Genomic DNA, 25,460 nt, shown 5'->3' with positions numbered 1-25,460 from the left:
ATTGGACGTGTCGGATTTAATGCGGATTCACCAAAGATTCAAATTCGATTCTCTATGTCTTCGTTTTCTATATTACTGCACAGCGCCACTAGCAACATTATGTTGACTCTGTTGCATCAAAAACAAACAGCAGCTTCCCATGTGACGAGCATCCTAATCTGTCCAACAGGTCTATCTTATTTACGGTTGGCAGAGATAAAACAGCGCAGAGTACATAGTAGATAGTTCAGGGAGTTTATGCAATTCCCAAACAGATACACACAGCTGGTCTAACTTTTCCACTGTAGAAAGCTACCGCGGGAAAATCCCATTTATACCTGTGGGCTAAATATTGGTTCTATTAAAGATTTTATTTTATCATTTATACGGTTTTCCTAATAATTGGTTCACTTGTGAGGAAAAAAAAACCCTGTTGCACCTCCATCAGACATCATTGGAAGGAATTTGTCATGTTGGCCTTTGGAGTTTCAAGAGGGCGTTTCTCATTTCCTTTGGCTTAACCTGAGTGTTGTTTATTGTCACTGTGGAGATGAGCAGCCAGCTCCCACACGGCGACTGAGCATTTCTACTGACCACGCAAAAGTCCAGCACCAAGCCATAACATGCTGAACTACACGATTCTGTATCCGCACAGATGGGAAAAGTCCTCCGGTCTGTTTCTAACTTTGTTCTTTGTTCAGACACCTTCAAGCATTAAATGAAATCCAGTTCTGGATCCAGGTTCTGCTTCACACTCGATCCGACTGAACGCTACATTACATTACTTGTAGATTATACCCCAAAATGTATTCATATAAGTTACATTTCGTTATGCCTTGTACAGAGAGTAGTTGCTGTGTTTACATTGCTTGCTCACCTGTTCCAGTTTGCGCATTTCTTCAGTGTAACTGTGTTCTAACATTGACATTAATAACTGTATCCAATCAAACTAAACATTTTCAACGTCCATTGATCCCGTGCATAATGTTGACAGAATGTAGTCGTGCAGCAGTGTTTGAATATGAAGGGACGGGGCAGCATCAGTCAGTAAGAAACGCCTTTCTCTTCAGCGCAGGCGACTTAAATCAACTTTAGCACGGCCCCGCTAAAGCACGTCTCGCATGTCAAGTTCAGGTGTTACTTGGGTTGGGGGGACTTGCCTTGAGAGACAACAGGCAAGGTCACGGCTACACGGCAAACACCTGACCACACTGATCCGATGACGCAGGTGAAATCGGTTACACCGTAGACGAAACCAGGACTATTATTAAGTCATCTCTAGTGAGAGGATGATGGATCGAATCCACCAGACCTGGAATCGCATTACGAAGCCTCTCAGGGGAGTTGGGGAGGAGGGGGGAGCAGGGGGGGGGGGTACGTGAGGGATTATTCAATTAATGTTTGGTAACTTTAATTGGAAATCAATTTTCAGGACGGACTGATTGAAGGGCATTGACGTTACACTATTTTAAAACACAGCAAAAGGAAATGGAAGATGACCACGCGGATCAGTTCCAGGTGGTGAATCTGGAGTAACGGGACGGGTTCTGCTTTGCGGTTGTTGGGCTCCTGTTTTTTGAAGCTGCTTCGTAGTCTTCGTGCCGCCCGGTGGAGTGAAAACTTCCCGGCCACTCAAGGTGGGTTTCGAGGCGCAGAGGCTCTCCAGGGATTTGCCCTCGACATCTCGCCCTTCCAACACCGGATTCAGTCGATGCTCTGCCTCACAATGTTTCATCTGACACCATCAAGGATGAAAAAGGGCGAATCGATAGCCTCTCTGTCAGCAGAGAATCAGGGGGTGGGGAACTCGGTGTGTTGTGTTTGCAGGCATTCCCTTATTTGGATAAAAGGCGATTCTCTTCATCGGAAAGATTGCTCCGCTGCTATTAATACAGCGGGGTAGCAGCCTATGATGTGTTTAGAGGGTTAGAAACCAGAAATCCCACACAATTAAGTGTTTTAACTGCTGCCTTGTTTAGTTAGGTAGGTTTCTTTTTTTTGATTGCAAGACCTCATACGTCTATAAATAACTCCAAAGTAAACAAGCACATCCAGGCTGGACCTTCAGCTCGTGTTATACCGTTTAACTCAGGATTCAAAATGCACACTGGCTGAAGAACAACCGTGAAAAGCAGTTGAAACGCCCACAAGTTCACCCGCATAGCATCAATTACATGTGGAATTTGAGGCATTTGACGGGGTGTTTTCCTGCACAACGAGATAGGAGAAGTTGTCCTTTTTTCTGTTTAAATATTAGAGCATTCTTTCCATTGCGGCCCTCCACTGATGACCTGCAGGATTGGGAGTGCTGTGGGAAAACTCCCCGGCTGGTGCCAGCTAAGCAGCATGAAATGCGGATATAGGCTGTTTTTCCGTTGCTGGTATACGCTGGAGGACACATTTCTGTCTTGTTTGTTTGGTTCTAGGTAAAAGAAAGTCCTTTTGAAGGCTTTTCCTATTGACGGGTGTGAAGAGCGGAAACGGGCCTCTATTCTCCGGATGACTTGGACTGTTTTGGACCTGTGACAATAGACGCGTTGCTCATGTCTCGTCGTGCTTTGAGTGACCAAATGTCCTCCTCCTTTTCCCCCAGGGGCCCTACAGAGAGGCTTTCAGGAATCGTGCCATGTTCAAGGCAGTGCTGAAGAAGAGCAGAGATGGAGGCAAAGGGAGCAAGAAGGATTCAGGTATGTGGAAGGTGAAACCGCACGCCAGGCTTCTAGGAACAAACAATCCGCACCCTCCAAGGCCCAGACACTCTCTATTTCAGAGACAGATGTTCACTTCAGATCAAATACCTTTGAGGGCATAAATTCTTTAAAATACGTAAACGTTGGTAAGCAGACAGAGAACTTGTATACAAGTAAGATGACGAAATAGCAGTGGTTGTATACATTTTATATAAAATATCCTCCTGTCTTTGACACAATTATCACAATTCTGCCATTGTGTAACATGTAAACAGATTTTCTTTTCCCCCCTTTTAAAATCTGTAGTATTTTCCAACATGACGAAACTTCGTCACGCTGAGCAATACGTCTGCTGTTCATACAACGTCGCTCCCCTCCACTGATCTGTCTTTACACGGCAGCTGACCATGCGTCTACCAGCCCCGACATGATTTACGGCCTCACGACTAGCTCGAACAGGCAGTCCGGAGCAAACGGTTACTGTACGCAGTGCGCTCACGTCCCGTACTTGTGCTCCTTTCTTTGTCCGTCTAAACGCGATTGCTTTTCGCTCGACGCTCCCGATGTTGAAGGGAAAGGACTTCCCCTCCCGTCACCTCCGCCGTTCTTCAGGCGCTGCACAAAGGGGACAACTGAGTATTGCGGGCGCGCATTGTTTTATTTCAAGTTTGTTGCGACCTTCCTCGCGTGTATGAATCACCCTCATGACTTCCCCCCCCCCCCCGTTGCCGAGACATCCACACCCAACACAATGAGTGTGTGTGTGTGTGCGTAGGTGGAGGCCGGGGGCAGCGGAGTTTTACGGCGGGATACGGCTCCTTTTATCCCCGCCTCCGTCTCCCAGTTGGACCCCATCCATCAAGCTGAAGCTGCTCTGTCTCCCCCTTTTCTCTCGCGCCGGGACAATAAAATCTGGCCGCTCTTCTGTTGTTGAGGGCTCTGAAGACCGACGAGAGGTCACGGAGATACAACAGTTACTTTGCCAAACTGTTGGTCCTTTTTTATGGGACACATCTTTACTGCATATCTGTTTATCTTCAGGCGCCCAGAGTTCAAACCAGATGTGTCATTTCTTGCGACATTGTGGGCAAATTACCCCCAATCATAGCACGTAATAAGAATAGAATTTGTTATATTATATATGTTCCTTAAAACATTTTGATTAGGATTCAAATGAATGCACACTAATGGTTGGTCATTTTTATTAGTTTATTAGATAAAATGTGGGCCATGTGTTTACTTGTCTGTTGTCCAGGAGGAGGAGGATTTGTTGGTGGATTCACATCCTCGCTGGGATCTGAAATGAGATTTGTAACCGAGAAGCCCTGATGGGGAAGTGCCGTGTAAATCAAAATAGGCCCACTGCAGTGCAGCTGATGGTCTCTGAGACAAGACCGTACCATATTGGACATAAAATATTCACTGCTCCTCCTGCAAGGTTTGATTTCATTTTTATCCCGGAGGGTTTTTGGAAAGAATGTTGTTTTGGTAAATGTCTGCCGCGTTGGAGTTCTTTGCTCTTGTTTATTATACACGGCTTTATGTTTTTGCCATTTTAAAATTTTAATATGGGCATGGATCTGTTTACCTTGCTTGATACCTGTGTGTGTGTGTGTGTGTGTGTGTGTGTGTGTGTGTGTGTGTGTGTGTGTGTGTGTGTGTGTGTGTATAAAACATTTTCTAGTTCATCTTTTAGCAGACTAATGACAATGGGATTCGTTAGTCAACAACACGGATACTTCCATTTCCTTCCTTCAGAAAAACCAAAAGTACAAAGTACAAAAGCAGAATATAATATAAATCTGTGGGAGGAAAGTCCTTGGTGATGGTATGAATGCAAGAAAGCTCGCCATATGCTGCTCATGACATGGCGGCAATGCACTGGTGGCAACTTTAAAGCAGTCAAGGAAACTTGGCCCCTAAGATACCGCTCCACTCATTAGCTCCCCTTTGGGATCTCCCCATTGCCAAGACCACTAAACACACAGTTTGCTAATTTAGTCCTCTCCATCATGTGCTCCTCCTAGATTCTTTCCCTTCCTCCTCCTCCTCCTCGCTTGCCTCCTCTGGACTCAGTTTGGAGTGAACGTGCTGCCACATTCTTCCCCGGATGGAAGTGAGATGTTTTTTTTTAGAGCGGTTACATTGTAAATAAGTCTCACGGCGGTTAATAGCTTTGGGACCTGGAGGCACGAGAAGATGATTATATTGTAGAGAACCAAACAACAGTTTAATTGGTGTTCTCTTTGATGATACAGGCCCCCTCCGATTTGACTGCGCATTTCACCTGTGACTTCCCATTAATTCACAGCGGTGTGTCTTTTCTAAGTTGGTAGAATTGTTTGAGGACAGTGAACTGTCACGGGGCGAGTTTGTAATTCATTTCCTCCTTATGGCAAATATTCTTTAACAAAAGTGGCACAGCTGTAAAATAACATGAGTAAGTCACATGTCATCAATTGGTTCTTCTTTTCAGCTGACGTTACAAAACTCAACGGGAGGGAAACTGCATGGGCAAAATTGGATTAGTTGGCATCAAGTTCTGACTCTTTTTTTTTTTCTTCTTCTTTTTTGTTCAAAGTGAAGCTAAACTTAAAGCTATGCCAAATCCTCTTGGTGGACTTGAAACACTTCAGATAAAGCCTGCACTTTCCACCGAGATTAAATTCTCTTCCACACGATCAGCTCTCTTTGTTTTTATTTATTTCTTTGAAGCACACAGAGGCCTCATTGTCTTGAATAAAGTATACTTCTACTTACCGTTAATTCAACCTGGGCGTATTTCCAGTCCGTGTCTGTTCATGTGACTCACAGATACTGCATCTTCGACTCTGCTTTAATTGCTGTGTGTATCTGTGTGTGTGTGTGTGTGTGTGTGTGTGTGTGTGTGTGTGTGTATATGTGTGTGTGGTAAAGCCTCTGAACGCCCCCCAATTTGACATTACCACCTGATGAGCTCGCTCGCTTTGGGGCAGCTGCCACACCGTTGTCTGTCTCTCTGGGTGACGCGGTGTCAATAAGCGCGCTCCCTGAGGCTGATAACCGCTTCAGCTGTTTATTACTCCAGTCCCCATCACTCACTCACTCACTCACAGACAATGACACACACAGGCGGCCACCAGTTGACGGGGTTTGTCTTAGTTTGTTTTGCAGCACAGAGACAGGAGCCACTCACTGCACCTGTCTGGAGTTCCCAGCCGCGCGTCTACGCCACAACAAGCGACGGCAGATTTGTTTTTCATTTAGAAGCTGACTGACTGTAAGAAGACTTTGCTGAAACGCTGTGGTGGTGGTGGTGACTGGTGCGTGCAGCTTCTGTCACTTTCTTTGGTGTTTTCACAGGAAACAGTGACCGGTCGCCACGGGTCAGACAACAGCAAATTGGTTACAGTACAAACTTTGAGGGAATTCACTCTGTTTCTTAAAATGTGAAGCACCACAATGATCGCGCTATTATGATGCATTTACTTCAGGGGGTTATAGCCCTGCTATAAATACTTCCTTTGTAAAGCTTAAAATACCTAGTTTGTAACGACCCTGCCAGTGTTGATCTATCCAGTGATATTTTTGAAGCGGTTGTATGATTTTGTGCTATTGTCTATACAGATTTCGGTCACTGCCTCGCTGTAGTGATACAGTTAAATATTGCAGCTGACATCGACCAAGATTCCTTTCCTGTTTTCTATATTCTCTCTTTCAACTGCCCTCGGGGGTTTCACATGTGGAATTTCTACTGTTATGGGAAACATCCCTCAATAAACAAAGACCACAGGTGGTCGGGCCGTTATTTATCCAAACAAAAGAGCTTTTTATGGACAATAGTATTTCAAAACAAAAGCAATTCTTCATATTGGTTACTGGGCAAATAATAAAAATTGTAATCAAATTAATTTTTACAGAAAAACTGCAACTTTCGACAGTTAAAACAGCAAAACGCTGGTGTTGCTCAGTATTAAACTAGCATTTTTTCATTGATCAGATATGATGAAACTTTTTGAAACACACTTTTGCTTCTCCTTTTGGTTTCTGTAACGCGGGCCGACCACTTTTCCAGACACTTCTGAAGCCGACGCAAGTACTACTAATTTGACTTTAGTTTAGTGCTCCAACATCACGGATGGAAAGCTAAACTGGATGCAGAATCACAGTGGACTCTCTCACTGGCATTAACATGGTGGCCAACCATCCCCTCAGACATTAACACACACACACCATTACACACCACTGCTTCTCGGGTCTCGTCTCTGGTTCTTCTCCGTGAACAGCTGGGTGGCAGAATCCTCTCTAGCCATATCTACCGCAGCCATTTTAAGACACGCTCCCTCCTCTTCCTGTGGCTATTAAGGGAGCTTAAAGGAAAAACTCCCTCGCTCTGCTCCTCTCCAAATGGGTGGAAATGTTTAATTCACATCTAGGAAAACTCTTGGGGAAGCCATGGTGTTGTCTGGATAAAACTGTAAGGCAACAACAGTAAAAGGAAGCATTTGATCAGCAGGAAGTGCTGATGTATCTAACAATCTGTACAGGGAGCAACAAGAAAGTAGTAACTTAAACAAGGAAAACTCTTATTTTCTTAAATCTGATGTCACAAAATTAAAAGCTGCGAGTGCCCAAGACCGACAGCGACAAGGTGCACACAGGATGTCTGGACCACAGATTACACAGAGTATGTGACCTGTGCAGGAAGTCAAGTCAGGAACTCCACGTCATGCCACACGCGGAGACGCACACACACACGCACGCGCGGATAGAGAGCGACAGAGACGGCCAGAGAGGCATGCAACCTCAAGATGCATTATTAACATCCTTTGATTAACCATAATCACTAGTGCGCAGACCAGAACCACTGACTCCTTTTTATCATCAGCTTGTCGTTTTCCTTTTGGAAAGCACCAAGTACTAAACAGCACTCTTGAAGCTCGGGTTTGGCTTTCTTTAAAGACTTGAGCTTTTCATTTTAACTATTTTGCGACAAATGGATCTTCAAATCACTAAAAGAAAACTTAATGTTATATCTAGGTTACTATTCTCAAACCGTCTTGTAATTTCAAATATAAGAAATCTGGGCTAACACATGTGAAATGGCATTTTCGCCTATATTTGCTGTTTTTATGTCTAGATTTTCATGCCCAGACAGTTGGTAGGATTTAAGATGGCAGAGAAAAGAATGCACCTGATCTACAAAGGAGCCCATTGAGTGGGTATCAAAGCGCCGTGCAGCCAGCAGGCAACGATTAGCAGGGCGTAGCTTAAAACCACATCTTTCCCTTGCACACACGTCCATGTGCAAACACACACACACACACACACACAGAGACATGCATACATGCCCACAGACCTCAGGTGTATCCACATTAGACACTCCCTGTCTCTCCATCTAAAAAGCAAAATAAGGGCCCTGGAGGGGAAGCAATGGAGCTGTCGGACCAACGTTGCAGCTTTCTGTTTTCGCTTACACTTTGATAGCAAGCGTTCGGCCCTGGCTACATTTAACCCTCAAATGATTAAAGCAGAGATGCTATCAAGCTCATTTCTGATCGTGCACAACATCCACCTAAAAAGGTGTCAATACTGCCTACGCTAATTGCACCAATTTATATTGGTCTACTGGTGCCTTTTGTCAAACGAGTTCACAGGAAACCTTTTTTTAATTACTTGGCATAACGTTATGATAAGTGTTTTTGACAAGGGACTCTGCAGCGTCGTTTCTTGTTGCCAGCGGTACAGTTATGTTCCTACAGCTTAAATGCACATTCACAGCAACATTTCAATTACATTTCAACATCGGTTGTTCAAATGAGTGTTGGTTACCATTGATTTCACATCTTTATTCAGCCTGAAATTTCATTCTAGTGATATGAAATATACTTCGGCTTGAGAATTCAACCATACCTAAATGTTTTGCTGGGACTGATTTCAAGGTTATGGAATTTAGTTTTTTCCTTGGCATCTCCTTTTCTTGGGTGATGTTCAACCAACGGCGCCTGTGGAAAAGCTCAATGCGCTCGCTGACTTTTTAGATCTGGCACTGCTCTTCTCGCCCAGCGGCTTCTGATTGGGAGGAATTTGGACAGACGCTTCCACGGTTCCCAGCGGCCCGCTGTCGGCCGTAGCAGCCGCTGACCACCCTCCATTACCTTAATGTGGCTCTCACACTCGGCATCTATGGTGCCTGTGACCTTGGAAGCGTGTGCTCTGCAAAGCAGGAGTACAAAACGAATAAAAAAGGACCTGACGGAAGCAGGGGTGATGTTTGCAACCCACCGGTCCCCCCATCCCTCTGCAAATTGTTCCTTTTTTTTGCTACTTCAAAGAGAGGGGGGGGAAAGTGTATCAGCTAACATGCCTGGGTGTTTTTAGATGCTCTTTGAAGGCGCATGATAGTGGCTGCCATGGCAGCTCACTGGCTGGAGAGGTCAGCAGGCCACTGTTTTTTCTAATTACAGCGTGAGCCGCCCGGGCAGACGCATTCCTTCTGTCTGATTTCCCATTTTGCTTTCATACCTTTTTTTTCTTTCTCAACATCGCGTCTCTGATCTAAATGAGCACTTCAAGTGTCCCTTTTATATGCGGATGGGAACGTCTGTCACCAGTAGGATGCACTCTAGACGCTCATTGCCGTACTTCTCTGCGGCCGCCGTTTTCCAAGAATTTTGAAAGTTGTGCTTTTCTCATTTATTGCCATGTCTCTCTATGCAGACACCGACCCGTGCCGTCACACAGTCTGACTCTCGGAGAAGTCTGCGTGGGTGACTGTGGAGACCTCTGTTCGGTCTTACTCTCTCCTCTGTCCTGCGCTGCGCTACTCCTTTCTGCATTTTATTATTTATTTTTTTAACTTGTGCCTGCAGATGAATGTCTTGCCATCCTCGGCTCAGGAGGGTTTGAGACTAGCTGAACTAATGACCTTGGTTCCTTTGTGCCCAGCCTCAAAGGAACAGGAGATTGCAAAGAGGAGCAGTTTGCCCAGAGTACTCCCTCTTCATATCCATGCATCTATTATTTTAAAGGGTGGCATTTCAAAATCAATCTTTCTTTTAAAACTAATGTCCAAATGTCAAACAAAAGGTGCGATAGCAGGATATAAATTGCATTCCGCTGAACTTGTGTAAAAAGGCTGTTCAGGGTCAGAAGGGGTCATTAACTATATTACCTTATTAATCATGAAAAAACAATCATGAGGACATTCAAATGCCAGTGGATGAAAAATAAGTTTGTATGAACCCTCTTAAGTGCACAAAATGGGGTGGATGCGATTGATGCTAAACTCCCAGATTCACCATTAACACAGATTTTCAGATCGCACAAAGCTTGCAAGATTTCCCCTGGTCCCTGTTTGCTTTGGGGATTAGGCTCTTTGGGAGGACCGGCCAGCTTTTGTGCCCCATCCTCGTCCATTTGACGTTACTGAACAGGCTGTTGTCCAGGGGTTTGTTGTGTTCTCATGACCTCACCTGGCCCCACCAGAAGCTCTGCCTAATGGTCTGTGCTAATGGCAATCCAAATCTCTTGTTAAATCAGGTCTCTATGGCAACGTAGGACTGCAGACCACATTGCACTTTTTTTTGCCGGGAAATATATTCCATTTCTGTCTCAGATTTGCTTTATACAAATTTCCTTTCTAAAGATAGGACTTAAAATTGGAATTGGAAAGTTCAAAAATGGAGACTGATCTGAGAATGTGAGACAACGTATTTCCTCTGGCTGCATTGTGACTCCACCGCTCTGAAGCAACTTGGCCCCAGTGCAGCATTCACACTGTTAAAATGATTGATCAGTATGGACACGTGTGCTCTGTAATTCATCATCCATCTGTCCTTGGCTTGGACTGTACCAGATGTTTGTAGAGGACGTTAATGTAATTAACCCCATGTAAAACCCATGTGAGGTATTTTATGGTTTCACTGTTGTAACACAATATGCAGATGATGCTCAGCAACTATTCAAACACCTCATGTGCTTTTTATGGTACAAATTAGGAACTTGTCATTGAGTTGAAAATCGTTATGGTGTTAATGACACCATCAATCATTGTGTTGGACTATTGATCATAGACACAACCAAAACGAAAACGAAAAATTGAAGATTGATTGTGTGTGTTGTCCCACTGTATTAGCCCTTTTCCATAAGGCCTCAATTGTTTGAGGTATGCACCCAGGTATGCAAAGAATGTAGAAACGCATGCCAGGTATTTCAAACTCAAAAGTTGAAGAGCGTTGAAGCACAGAGAACACTCGAAAGGCTTGGATTAAGACCACGGGTGTTGGACAACAACGGAGAGGAGGTGTATTCTCCCTTTGGTGAGGGCCCCACTTGCCTAGTGTCTGGTATCGAGGAGGCCTGCAGAGAGACACTCATGCTGGGACCTCACACACAATTCTGCTTGCATAAATATCAATAACTCCAGACAGGCATGTCCCCGGTGGATCCGCCCTTAATTTATTCCGAATCTCTGGTGAAACTGGGTGAAGCCTTTGGCAGCTTAACATTTTCATAGATGGTTAAGCATTCGTGCTATGTGGGCTATTGTTCTCCTTCTGCAAACATTAAATCTAGCTAATGGTTTTTATTCATTTAGTTATTTGTAACTAAATTAATAATTTGGTTATTCTTGTTTTGTTTTCTCATGATCTGTTACAAAAAAGAAAAAATCTAATCTAGAAAAAAGTGTAGCTGTTTTTACTCTGCAAAACACAATTACTTCACATTTTGATTTTAGCACTTGTGCTCTTCTCTGCATAGACTGTTCTCAGGTAGGTCAAGCAATTCATCTGTATTGGTAGAAGTATCCTCCAACCCAGCAAGTTGGGTCTAATTCAAATCTGCATCAATTGTACTGTTATGTAACATAGTGTATGTCTCTTCTGACAGTCCATCCATTGCTCTTCCCAGTTCCTTCCTCTCTGTCACAGATATTTTTCCCATACCCATTTAAATTGTCAATTTATGAAAAACGAACGAGGAAATGTCATTGTGCGTGCCCAGTGCTACCCTCCTCTTCCTCCTCCTCCTCCTCTTCCCAGGACCCAGAGACCCCCCCTCCCTCCTTGTCAGTCTCTCTTCCTGGAGGGCCAGCGGGGAAGGCATTCCACTAAAGAGTGTTCACCAGAATGGAAAAGCGAGAGACCATTAGAATCGTGGTGCTTTGGATTCAGAACATTTGGCAGTCTGGCTTTGCCTGCAGCATCTTGGCGTTTTGCATGAAGCTGCTAATTTGTTCTCATTATCAAGTGCGTGCAAATCTGAGTTGAGTGTTTTAGAGCTGCAGGAACTGTTCCTGTAAAAACTAAAGACCCTGTCAGAGTTGTTTTCTCTCCTCAAGGGCCACCAGCATGCATGAGTTATCCTTTGTAATCCATAAGAGAGGAGCTCTGGACACTTGAAAGAGTTAGTGGAATTTGATTGTTGCAGACAGAATTGACATTTCCTGGTAGAAAATATGCCCACGGGAGGAATGCGGAGGCGTCTGTTCGTATACTTAACATTCAATAAACAAGCGTGAAAAGAAAATCAAGCGCTGCAAGGAATAAATGTCATATTAGTCTAAGAATGCTTAGTTCTGCTCCAGCAATGAAGCCGGGGGGGAAAAGCAATGTGCAAGTGTGACAAACGTGTCGCAAGAGACTTCAATAAACTCACTTTACTTTGTTATGAATCACTTCTATCAGTCTGCGTTTTCCAGCTTCTGTCAGGCGGCCTCAGACAGTATTTCGACTGTTCCCATGGCTACTGCTGACTCAGTAAAGTGGTCTATAATTAGAATGACCTCATGGGAAAATAACTGATATCTCCTTCACGGACTGCTTCACTGTCATTAACAGAAGTGTGCATACTTGTTACATGTTTTAAATGACTTCCCAAATTTGGAACCAGACAGATTTGCATCCTATTATGATATTAGATCCGCTTGTCCTCCATCATCGTGGACTACGTGCACCGCATACCCCCCCCCCTCCCCCCCACCATGCCGTGTTCCTCGTCGTCTGGCCCTCCCTGCGCCCTCCCTGCGCCCTGTGGGTTGCTGTGCGTTAACCTTGACAGCTTTTGTGAGACTGTCACCCGGGTCTCGGAAGTACACGGGGAATCCACATTGGCACTCAGTCTTGCGGGAGAATTCCCCCTTTGGTGGATTGTCCTCCGGTCATCGGGCTTTGTGTGTCGACTGAAAGAATCTGCATTAATTATAGCCTCTCTCCATTTCTCTGTGGTCCACAAAATTAACTAGTGAGAAGCTAATAGAGTATTTGTGTGTGTGTGTGTGTGTGTGTGTATAAAATATATATGTCTTATATCTTATAAACAGAATTTACCCATGGAAGATGAATAGACTTCATGGAGACTTTCTAGTAAAAAACAGCTCTTGTGAACATAGTTGTCACTGTGAGTTATTAGATCCTATGAGCAGTCGAACTAGCAGAAACCCGACTGCTGCCTCTTAATTCAATCATTCTGTCTTTGACATGTTAGGATTTGTGAGATCTTACGCACGGCCAGCACGTCTCTCTCTCTCTCTCTTCCCCTCATTAACAGCCGGTACATAACAATTCAGTCGGAGCAAAGATGCTCTATAAATCGACAAAATCCTATCTTTACCCGAGCAGAAGTGGTCCTCGTGGAGTCAGTGAACCCAGCTGTATGGAGTCCAAACTATGTCTCACTACAATACACCTTAACATTCGTAAACACAGGAGAAAGTTGTGTTCATAAGTTTGGGATTGTTTTCTCGTCAATCTGTGATAGCACGCTTTGCATCGCTGGAAACCAGACAATCCTCAGAGACCGCAGAACCCAAATGATCCTGTTGAGGCTTTCAGGGGTACTCAAGTGTCAATCAACACTCATACCCCCCGCCCCCCACGCTCAGCCCCTCTCTGTTGTGTGTGTGGAGGCCTCGGTGTCTCACGGGAGTGTTTGGTGCCAACTTGGCGGGTTTTACTCATGAACGTGCGGCCGCGACACCAGCGCGTTGTAATGTGTATGTTTTTCCTCTTAGTGTGTACGCCGCCTTTTTGCGCTTCTTTTTCTGTCTCTTGTCCCTTTTTAGCCACACAGTTGACCAAACACCAAACGTTACATTATTTCATTAGACAGTTCAGGCCTCCGTTGGACAATGGAGAGGGTCCTTGTCTTTCGGGGGCGGGATTGGCATTCCCTCCGCAAGGAGTGACGGATCACATTCCGTTGCACGGTGTTACTTGAGAGGCGGAAGACGCCGTCCAGCTTTACACCCTTAAAAGAGCCTGTATCTTAGAGCATGCAGCATTGAGCGTGGACAGGGCCTCGCATGGAGGGTGGGGGGAGGTCGCGCTTGAGTGAAAGAAGCAGGCTTTTATCGACGCAACTTTTATTTGATGAGGATGAGCACTTTGCCACGAGCATCATGCACTGAGGATTGTAATCAGTGTGCAGACAACTTTTTGAATATTAAGGGGTTTTGCAGCTCCCCTTTTACGTCGTTTTAATTCAAAGCCGTTTCCATCTTCATGACATTGCTGCAGATGTAGAAGCCAGTGAGGCGGAACATTGGCCGGAATAAGCTAAGATTGACTCACGTTGACCTGCGAACCAAAGAATTGATATGTACTTTAATGTTTATTCTGCTAAATCGCTGTCTTGAAATAATATTGAACCTTTTTTCATGGCTTGGGCAAGTCCTCACGGGCTCTGGCCCCGTCACTTTGATGAGGACCAAAGATCATACGAGGGACTGTAATCATTTTTACATCATCTCGGGCCAGCGCCGTATAATTAGAAAGGGCTGAGTTCCTTGACCACAGCAGGGGCTGTAATTGCAGGCCTTGCCCCAACCGGGGTTTAGGAAAGCAACTTGAAATAGCACCGGCGAGTTCCCGTCCTTGTGTCCCTCTGTGTTGTGAAGTGTCTGTCAGATGGCAGAGCAGTCGCCGTGACACACTGCAGCCCGCTCCGCGGCGCTCGGACGGCCGGCTTTTATGCGGCACCTCTTGTTTTTCAGAAGCGGCTACCAAAATTACAACTCTGCCATGATCTCTTCAGCATGCAACATGCCTAAAACGCGCTTAACGGTGATCCAGTGTCGTCCCTAGATGCTGGTAGTTTAGTTGAAAATAAGTACAGCGTTTCTTTTCCACAACTGCACCGGTTATCCTGCTCGCCACAGAATCACAAATAATACCAATTCCATCAGGATATCTAAAATGTTTTTTTTTCTAAATGTTCACAAATGGAAAACTGATCAGCAGCATCAGTTTTCCATTGGTCTTTTACTGGTTTGAGAAAGAAGACGGGTTAAACTTTTACAACTATTGAAAATAAAATAATCTTGCCATACCACACAATGGGCCTTAGTTGTTTTAATATCATTCAGATACTATGTTGTTAAATTATATAAAGACTTTATTGGTTTTTTTTGGGGGGGGGTTCTTTTCCATCCACTCTGGAGTAGCGAGATGACAGGAAACGATAAGAGCGAGCGAGAGAAAAACAGGCCATTAAGATTCCCGGCCGATGTTGTGGCTCACGGCTCAGTTCCTGAAATCCAGGACCACCGGCATGCCTCAGAGAATACTTTCCAATCAATTCATTTAGTAATACCACCCCAATCTCGCCCGAGATTCACAAAGCTTCAGCCTTAAATCTGGGCTGTTTTTTGACAGCTCTGAAACAAACACACACTTCCCCGAGGACGCTTAAAAGTGTCCGTTTCATGTGAATGCGGGGTCCCCCCCCCCCCCTCGGGTCGGTGCAGCGGCGTGTCTCGGGCCGCGGCGAGGTGACCTTTGGGCCATTCACAGGTTTTTCCATGTCTGGGGGCAATGCGGAGGTGTCGCTGCAACCTTTTCCGCTTCCTGTCTCTGGCATTCTTCTTTGTTTAGGGGGCTTTTAAAAGACAGAACAGCTCTGTGTCCCCCGCGGCGAGGCGGAGGCGTGGGGGGAGAGCGCCTCTCTGTTTCTGATTAGCCCGGCAGCCCTCATTCGACTCTCATTCCCCCGAGGAGGGAATGCAGGACGCTAACGGTAGTTTGGCCTCGTGTAGTAGTTGAGGCTGCAGACAGGCGTCACAGCTAATCGGCTCAAGTCTTTGCCGAGCACCACAGGAAAGCTAATTGTCCTTACAGTGGTTCGCCGCATCTACAGTTCTGTTTTTGCTGACTGCATGGTCTCTGTGTTATTAGTTCGGTATTACATGTTGTCTTGAGGTAGATTATTCATACATTCTAATCTGCGGGCATGGTGAGTTGGCGACTTTGATGCCGCAGAATAGATGACTGCGGCGTTTTCTGGCTCCCAGTGCTAGAATGGGTTTTCCATCCAGGTTTGGTTGTCCGTTAAGGCGGAACCTGTTTTTTCCATCGAGGGCTCGGACGACCACCGAGCAAAACTATCAGCCAGGTCAAGTGATTCGCGAGCCTCGAGTGAGGTCATGTGTAGAGACCGTGCAGAGCCGTGTCTGTGACGAGAAGAAGTACTTCAATAGGCGAGACAGAAAATGAGAAAAATGGAGAGAATCCTTAGTGATAGATTTAAGGTTGACAGAACAACTACAGATACAGGGGGGGCATGAGAGAAATGTTCTAGCTAGCAGATTTATAGACAAATAGATTGTATTTCACACCTTTTTTGGGGATTCTTGGAGGATATCATCACACTGTTTTTACATGGGAAAAACACAAAAGTATGCATATTATGGTCTGTGGGGATCCCCCCCAATACTGGGTTGATTAAAAGCTCAAATGTATTGGTTTCAAATACGGTGGACTTCACATGCGTTTGAACACTGAACTGCATTCTGAAAAATAGGGCAGGCTCTCTGTTCCATAAAATATTTGCTCTCTTTAAAAATGTTAAACAATTTCAGCCTCAAAAAACTACAAAAAAATGGATAATTCCCTAATTATAATGTCACCAGAACGTTTTATTTTCCTTTTTGAGTTGCTTTTGTCCCTTTCTGCTCACTGTGATGGCAACAAACGGAGCGTTTTAGCTTATTGATTAATCAACATTCTGCTGTGTTCCTGCTGAGGGAGAATTGAAAGAGATGAAGATGAATGACACCTGCCTCTGAATGAGTTTATTCATTGAACACATTTTGGACCCTAGACAATAACAACCAGCCAGTGTGCTGAGATGACACACATCGATCAAGTTAAGATAACATGTAATTCACTAACTGGATGTCCTTCTCGTGGCATGAGAAATGCCCCCTGGCCCATGACCCTGGGTTTAAAAACAAACGTGACCCCGTGTCCCTCTCCCCCGTCTCCCCGTCATGCTTGTTGTGGTCCAAGTGAGCTCCATTTGAGCAGTAGAGATGTTTGCAAACAGGACAGCTGCAGTAACGGCAAACAAGGAGGTCCGGGCATTGACAGCTTCTCTAGAAGGAGACTAGATGCATGTCGAAAAGTTTCCGTTTTGTTCAAATTGTCCACTCTCCTGTAGGCTCTCCTGTATGCTGAGATCAACTGTTGTCCCTGCTGCGTAACCTAGTTTCTCTAAAAGCAGGCGCACCTGCCTTTGTCACATAGTGGGTTCACAAGCCGCTGAGCAGCTCGCAACTCAATGAATGCAGAGAGTTGCATTCTGCATGGGTGTGTATATCTGTGAAAAGTGATTGAAGGTGTCCTGAAAAACTTTGGGTTTAAATATTTCCTCCTGATAGCTGTGATCTGTCAGTTTACTTACGCACACTCAAAAAGGGCAGCCTATCAGAACCCTGTTGCTTTCCAGAAAAAGCAAATAGTTTAACATTCCTGGTGTTCAGTAGTAAAAGTCAATGGTTCGGGACATTGTTTCAATTGGGTCCTTTTCAAGGTCAGCGAGGGCGTTCTTCTTTATCAAAAGGAAAAAAAACATTCACAAGTTCTGCTCTCGGTGTAAAACAAATCGATCTTTTGGCTGTAATTGTCCATTGGAAGTTTTTTTTTTTTTTCTTTTGGCCTCGGATCACTAACATTCCACTGTTGATCAAACACTCTTAACAATGTACCAAAATAGCAGTTTAGTGTTTGCAGATTTAAAAGTCTGCTGAGCAAACTAATACAATACGAGAAAAGAGTAAGCCTATAATAGCGTGTTTCCAGCTGCTTAAGCTCAACGCGCACCCACATGCAGCCAAGTATCTGTCCGTTCCTTATACGATGACGTCAAATCTTTTAACAGCCGTGTGTGTCTCCTCAACAGGTGATGTCCACAGCCACAGTGCCCAACGAAGACCCCCCGCCGAGGGGAGCCCTCACCTCCAGGGCCCCGGCAGCGGGCACCCTCGTATCCCGGAGGACGTCTTCAGATTGAGCCTGACCAAGGGCGTGTCCATGTCTCTCCCATCCTCACCTCTCCTCCCCCGACAGTCCTACATGATGCCCCTACGTCCCAGCAAGAGGTCACCAGGTACTGATTGTGGACGTGTTTGAGCCTTTCTATGTTTGGTGTTCGATGGGGTTCTTGTTTCCCGATTCTTGTCAATCCAATTCTTTGTACTTCTTGTAGGATAGTTGAACATCTGATGGGAGACGAGGTGACTGTAGCTTGGTTCCTCTGGATCCCAGCAGCTCGCCTGCGAGCTCGGGCGGATCGTTGTTGTCGCTTCGGCCCCTCGCGTTTGATCACCTCGCGTTCCTGCCGCCGCACCGCGTGTTAACACTCCGCTGGCTGGTAATGGCCGCCTGTTTACGCTGCATCCAATTGCCAGTCCCACCCGAGCTCCTTCCCTCCACCATGTTGAGAGCACGCTTGTCAGCAGCTGTGGGGATCGGAGGGGCGGGGTGTGTGTGTGTGGGGGGGCTTCAAAGCCGGGTTTACCTTTGTAGCTGAACTTGTCCCAACCTGAGTCTTTGTATTCTGGAGACTTGGCAAAGAGGAGAGAAATCTTTTTAAGTGGTCAGTGTGGCCCCACTCACATGTGGCACTCATCTGTGGGCCATCTAGCCCTTTTGTTTAGAGCGGTTACAGCTTTGCTCTGTTTAGTGTAAAGATGAGTAGATGGGAAGGGGCCGGTAGTGGGCTTCAATCCTCATGAAAACCTTCAAGTTTCCTGTTGGCTCCGCAACTCAAGTTGTTATCTTTTACTTTAAGATGCAATTACGCCGTTTAGATTAACTAAAAACCTAATACTGGACTTGCTGGCTTCAAGTGATGCAGCAGTGTGCAAATGGAAAAGGAGATATGCCACATCACGCTTAATTCGTAGTTTATAAAAAAGAGAATGGGCACTAATAACCAAAGTGGAGTTATATTTTCCCGACTCAAGCTGGAAATCCAACTGCCTCAGGTGATACAGGATTTGTGATGACTGTTTTGAACCCACACAGGGTGTTGATGAAATGTACATTTACAGACAAGACAGGAGGGACGAGAGGTACCGAGAGATGAGAGAAGAGGGAAAAGGACACAAGGTTTCTGAAGGTGAAAAGGACTCGGGGGGGAAGGGGAACACTCATTAAAGGCATATTCCCCCTTGGGATGCATCAAAAAGGGTGTGTGTGTGTGTGTTTTGGGGGGAGGGGCCTGGCGATATAGGTTGACGTGGAGGACTAACCAGGGAGAGCGGGTCGGGGGATGTTTTGCCGGCTCTCCTCCACTTTCCTCACAGGTATCTGTGAAAACCAGTCGGGGGAGACTTCACACCTCCAGTTAATAAACACATAGTGAAGGAAATGTCTCGGCTCTGCGACGAAAACAGCGCTGCTCATGATGCCGCTTTTTCTCTTCCCCGCTGAGGCAACCTACTTCTCTCAATTCAGGGAGCGTCTCTTTTGGAATGAGCGCCAGTCAATTTATTGCAGTTATACAGATGTTCTTCTTATTTGTTGTCAGGAAGGTTAGTTCATTTTGATAATTGGTAGGGAAGCTGGAAATATTGGTGCACTTCTATTGATACTTGCTCTGAGCTCGTCTATTTGTTCTCCTTCCCTCCAATGATGCAAGGGAGGGATGTGGTTTTGAGCATTCTGTGGCCTGGCTTCATTTCCTGACACATCGGATAATCTATCGCAGTTTGGAAGGCTCAAACTTGGGGGTTGTTTTCTTTTTTTTCATGCAAACTTCACAGGGGACAACAGAAAACGTTGAGTTAATTAGGAGCGTGACGGATGCCCGAGCCACAAAATCCTGGTGGCGTTGAGTGCCACAGCTTTGATCAGCTAAGCCCAGAGCTTAAACATGAAACACTGCACCCTGACATGTGTTGAGCAGCACCTAGGCTTTATAGTCCTAATAGTTTACAGGCAACATGAAGGGCCCAGGGAAGGAACATTTACTACAAGAATGTAGCCCGAAAGGACCCGTCCCGCCATCCAGCCCACTGCAGGTCAGAGATCAGCTCTTGAACCTCGGTCTTAAGTGGTAAGAATATAGTCGATGACGCTCTTTCAAAGGGTCGGGACTCTTGACGGGCTCCTGGGTATCCACACAGTGACCTCCTCTGGTTGTTGTATGTAACTGGGCCATCGAGGGCTTGAAAAGCGCCTGTTGTCTCCAAGGCTGCGCTGCTTGAAAAGATGGCACTTTTTGAGAGTTTTTTGGGATGTGTACAACCACGAGGTATATGGAACCAGCCCGCGTCCCCGAAGCATGAGGTTGTGGACACTTCCACTGTATGTACAGTGTGTGTGTGTGTGTGCGCCCGCGTGACCTTTCTTTAGTGACATGACAAATCTGTTATCCCCATGCTTGGCTTCCCTGACTGCCTGCAAGGGTTCATAAAACAGCAATTCATATTAATTAATGCCTGTCATGGGCAGTGTATCATTTTAATTAGTGGATGTGGAACGAGGCCACGGGGGGAAATGGTCTCTGCTCGGCTGCTGTACAAAATAGTTTGGTGGATTCTTCTTTGACGGGAACTTTGGAGGCTGATTCCTTTATCAAACCGGCCGAGCAGCTCTGAAAATCACCGTCATCTCCCTGCTATTTAACCGGGTTCAAAAAACAATCAGAAAAAAGAAGGAAAAGACTCCCACTAAAAGCTTGTTTTTATTTCTGGGTGGGGAGAAAAAAGAAAAATAATTCAGAAATAGTGATTTTTTTTCTGCCAGTTTAAAAGAAAAACACGTGTTTTTTCGTGTGAGTGTCTAAGAAAGAGGATCAGGTGGCTGCTTTTCCTCTGACCTCTTTAATGCTGATCTTCTCCTTCTCTCACCCCCCCCAAACACACACACACACACTGAACATGAGTGGTGGGTAAAGTGGTGTCTTTTCCCTGTGTTCCTTTAGTCTTCGTTAAATACCATCATCATTCAGCGAAATGTGTTTCCGCTTTATGTTGGCGAGGAGGTGTTAAAAACAGCAGACCACATGAAACAACGGGTGTCACGTTTGGCGAAACAGATTAATTTGCTCACGACTCTGACGCTGGCACTTCTACGTAGTTCAATATATTTTTCAGGAACCGTCTTCAAAGCCAGTTGCGGCCCCCTTTCGAGGAGAGTCCTCGAGTCAACTCGGGGTTATTGAGAGATAGACAGCCGAGAGGGACACTGATGCCTCTTTGAGAGACGGGCTCTGTGAGACCTTGTGATGCCGCGAAGGAGAAACCCTTTGAAAGGTTCCTCTGATGAGCAACCCGTGAAGAGTTTTATCCACTTCTTCACTTCACTGCACTTTCTCTACCCTCCAGCTTTGGCTCTTTGTCACATCGCAATCCCCCTTTTTTCATCCGCGGCGAAGTCACCTTCTGCCAAAAAGACCTACGTAGCTTCTTCGGAGAGTCTGTAGAGCCACGTTCGACCAATGTGCGCAGTGGAGATTTAATACATAATTCATACCGGCTTGTGAAACAGCATGTGTGAGCTTAGTCACGACTATTTGCTGTTTGAAAGAAGAAAAAAAAAGAGAGATCAACTCTCTGTGTTGCCCAGTGCAGACGTTTCAACGACCCGGGGAGAACGATGGCGTTATGTCAGGCTGTGCATAGGAAGTGAATCAAAAAGTAGCCTTTGCATTTAAATTAACAAGGCGTCACGACTTTAACAGTTGCCTAAGTTCCCCGCCGTTTTTGCAACCACGATGTGGAAAAGATTAAAGAACGGGTACAGGTTCGAACGAGGCACGGCGGGCTTCCTGATCTCACATGAATAAGACCGCAACCGAGTTTGAGGCGCAGCGGCCAACAGCGGCAGCCTCATCCGAGATATTATTTTTCACTCTCCACTTGAAGAATGACATTTCTTGAAGCATAAAGAAGGCCGTTGTGAGGCGGCCGCCATTCCCTTCGCGGCACAAAGAGCGCACACTCTCTCTTTGAGGAGTGCAAATGTGAAGAAGTCAAGAGTCCATCGCGAAGAATGCTTGGGAAAGCTCCTTGATCACTTCCCTATAGCCGCGAACAGTCCGCTCTTTCATTGCCGTTGACTGGACACTGTGCGGCGGCCGTAGGTATCCCACTGTCGGCCGTGTGTACGGGCGTGCATGCGCCCGCTGAGTGACGGCTCGCTGAATCTCCCAGTGAGCGCTGGTGAGCAAAGAGTCATCTGCAGTCACAGCTCGCCGGCCGCTGCACCCCAGGGAGGCACTTCTCCTCCCATTCCCTTTGTGGGCTTGCTTCTCTTTGTGTGGCATGGTATATATATATATGTGTATATGGTATATATGTGTGTATATGGTATATATATATTTTTTTCTGCCAAGACATTAATTTTCTGTACATTGAAGGCGAGTAGATGACCTTTTTCAGTGCTTAATTATCAGCTTTGGGACCATTTCTGCATGGACTGATAATGTGAACCTCATACGTCTCTTGGAGGTTATTACATACAGTACATCTTTACTGAGGATATTCAACATCAGTACATTTAAAATAATTACATACAGTTTTCTATGCTGTTATTTGTTTGTGTTCAACCCCTAATCTACCCTTGGCCATGCCAGTCGCTTTCTTTGCCTCATCGCACCTTTTGATCAGTCGTGCTGCTTCCCCTAATTAAAGTGCATGTGAACTTATAAACATTCTGAATGTTGCTTCCAAACTGGGATAAAAGTAAGAAATGTCTCATTGCTGCCTCTCCGCCAGTGTCCTTCAAGGATCATGCGTCCGACACCTCCACCCCCTTGACCTTTTCACGCCCGTTATAAACCGCGATTGCTTATTCGACGGTGCTTCCATCTAGAAGGGCAGAGCCGTAATGGCCCCCTGCTAACTCTTGAGATTACATTTTTGGAGGGAAAAACCAAACCTGCGTGCTTTGTCTTTCATGTGCTGATGCTCCGACACATCGGAACCTCGTCCGAAGGACCTTCCGCCCCTTCCATGTATTAATGTCCCCCTCAGATGTGGCCTAAAATGACCCTCGACAGCCAGCGACCCCGTGTCCCCCTCTCTCGCTTTGAGCGAACCAAATCTGAATTCAAGCATATGGTTTCAGTTACTCAAACCGTGCCGCCTGTTTTTAAATGAAATACACTCGACGGAATACACATTTGGCATTGTGCTTCTGGTCGACGATGTTTACCTGAGCGGAGTGTGTCCCACACACAGCGCTCTCTGTCCCTGCTGTTCCACTCTAATTGGAGCCGTGTGACTGCTGGGTAATGGCTTGTGCCTGACCGTGCACAGATGAATGGAGGGTTTTCTTTGTCCGCTAAATAACAGGCAGCTCTAGGGTTGCTTTTGTAGACTGTATCAGTCCCTCTCTGGCTTCGTCCTCCTCTAATGTACCAGGGTCGGGCCATGTGGGGGAAGTGTAACGTCTCTACCTTCGAGATCGAATACTTCAATATTGATATTGCATCAATATTGTAGGGTTGCGACCATTGCTTTCACACAATATTTGCACAGTGAGATCAATAATCATTGATAATGTGAATGTGATGACACATTGTAGGCATGTAGCAGAACAGACTAATAAAATAACACAATAACAAGATAATATTTACACAAACATAACATAATATCAACATATTGTCGAGCCATACTATGTCTATAAATCACAAACTCGCCTCACCTGCTGGAAACCCAATCTTAAGACGACAGTGTGTTTAAACGACACCAATCGTCGCCTTTTAAAATAATGTTTCCTCGCGCAGTCAACCACGGCTTCCCGCTCCTCTGACAGAAGACGCCATTTGACTCTTGCCTTTGACTTCTTTTACTGGCTTTATATCATGACTTTGGAGACGGGGTTCCGCACTGTGCATTTCAAGTTGCATATCCATAGATGGCACTGTGCATCAAGACGACTTTGGCTCTCATGCTTGGTTTGTTCCAATGACACTTCCACATGATTTCTCCTCACGTGGCTGCCGCTCTGACACCCCCTCCCACCCCCGGCCCCCCTCCCACACCTCCACTTTTAGTATCTGTGGCCGAGATCGCGGCTGCGGTTTTAAGAAATTGTTCTATATTATGCAGTCACACCTCATGTTGTTGGATTGTTTTTTCTCTGTTCGTGTCCGGACTCGGAAACAATTTCTTTTTTTACACCAGAAACGGAATGGCAGAAGTAGAGGACTTATAAGATGTTTGTTTCATGGCTTACACTGTAGTATTTAGTCTAGTGTCCTCGATCTTCTGCATGAACAAACAATTACAGTTTCTCTCCTTCTCTCTCTCTCTCTGTTTAATAATTATATATTTTTTTTACTGCAAACTCATCTTCTGTTTATTTAGTTTTACAAGATCGGCAAAGGAAGTGTAGTAAGATGAGCTGTATCGCAGGGGTTTGTGTTAAGTCCGGCACAGTGGGACAGCATTCTGTGCGCACTCGGGGGGATTGTCTAATTCTGTCCTGGTGAGAGCGGAGAGAACAGAGCAGCCGTCTAACTTCAACTCTTCGCTGAAGCCGAAGACAGTCCTCAGAGAACTGGAACATCATCTGATGAGCAGCAGGACGCGCTTATTCGTCTTTGCAGCAATAACACGGTACATGTCGAGGGACTGTCTCTCCTGGTCTGTTTTCCGATCCCCAACAGTGCATGTGTGTTTAACTACTCGTCTTTAAAGTTCCCTCAGAGGCTAATGGTTGTGGTTTCATGCTGTATTTCACGATCCAGGATTCCCGGGAAATTCCATGTCAAATCTGATTCTAATTCTGATTCCGATGCACATTTTCTGTGCTGTAAGAACGACCAGCGTAGCGCAGGGAGCTGTCAGAGAGAGAGAGAGCGAGAGAGAGACTGTGTGTGTGTGTGTGTGTGTGTGTGTGTGAGAGAGAGCGAGAGAGCGAGAGAGAGAGAATGAGTGTATGTGAGCTACAAAGTGCAGACAAGCCTGTCCAACGAAGACACCACCTCTCCTCTGCAGCCCCTTCTGAAACACGTTAATCCAGCAAGAACTCTCTCTGTCTCTCTGTTCGGTCTGTGCTCTCAGGTCCAATCAGGAAGCCCAAATATGTGGAGAGTCCTCGTGTTCCGTCTGATGCCATCGTTTCAGCACTGAGGAACGTGGCCGATAACAAGGAGTCCTCACATAACGGTGAGTTCCTATAATAGCTTTTCCTTTTTGTGTGTGTGTGTGTGTTTGTGTGGTTACGTTTTCGAAGGCATTTGGAAACTTAAGAGGGAGCAATGTACATGTTGTCTGCAGGAATGCACAACTTTGCCCTTAAACTTTGCCCTCTTCGTAGCCGTGTGTGGCGTCTTGTGTTGAATGTCCGCGTTGTGTCCACGGGGTCAGCGTTGGGTCTCTGTAATTCAGGGGTAGAATCCTCTCCTGCCCCAGTGGTCTGTGAGCAGCGTTCCTTCATGTAGCCTCTTACACAAACACACAATGGTGCCGTGTTTATTTTAAAGTGCGTGTTTAGATTACAGAGGAGTCAGTTTTCCTCCGTCATTGTCTGACCAGAGCGCTGCATTTTTTTCCACACGGGAATGTGGCGAGGA

The 25,460-nt window shown here is 45.7% G+C and overlaps 1 protein-coding gene across 2 annotated transcripts in view; it reads left to right on the top strand.

The window, feature by feature from the left end:
• tanc1b (tetratricopeptide repeat, ankyrin repeat and coiled-coil containing 1b) overlaps positions 1-25,460 on the top strand; it is a 75,987-nt gene that overhangs the window by 6,101 nt on the left and 44,426 nt on the right. The window contains exons 2-4 of one of the 2 annotated variants that reach the window (XM_040202565.2): positions 2,573-2,666; positions 17,829-18,035; positions 24,949-25,053. In XM_040202565.2, coding sequence (XP_040058499.2) covers positions 2,606-2,666; positions 17,829-18,035; positions 24,949-25,053 — 373 coding nt within the window. In that variant the 5' untranslated portion in view covers positions 2,573-2,605. Of the gene's footprint in view, positions 1-2,572; positions 2,667-17,828; positions 18,036-24,361; positions 24,502-24,948; positions 25,054-25,460 lie in introns of those variants that run through there. The other variant, XM_078091119.1, reaches the window with a different exon arrangement.

Source organism: Gasterosteus aculeatus, chromosome 16, assembly GCF_964276395.1.
Source record: "Gasterosteus aculeatus chromosome 16, fGasAcu3.hap1.1, whole genome shotgun sequence".
NCBI classification, from domain to species: Eukaryota; Metazoa; Chordata; class Actinopteri; order Perciformes; family Gasterosteidae; genus Gasterosteus; species Gasterosteus aculeatus.
The sequence above is the reverse complement of the archived record's forward strand: the minus strand, read 5'-3'. Positions and strand labels throughout refer to the sequence as shown.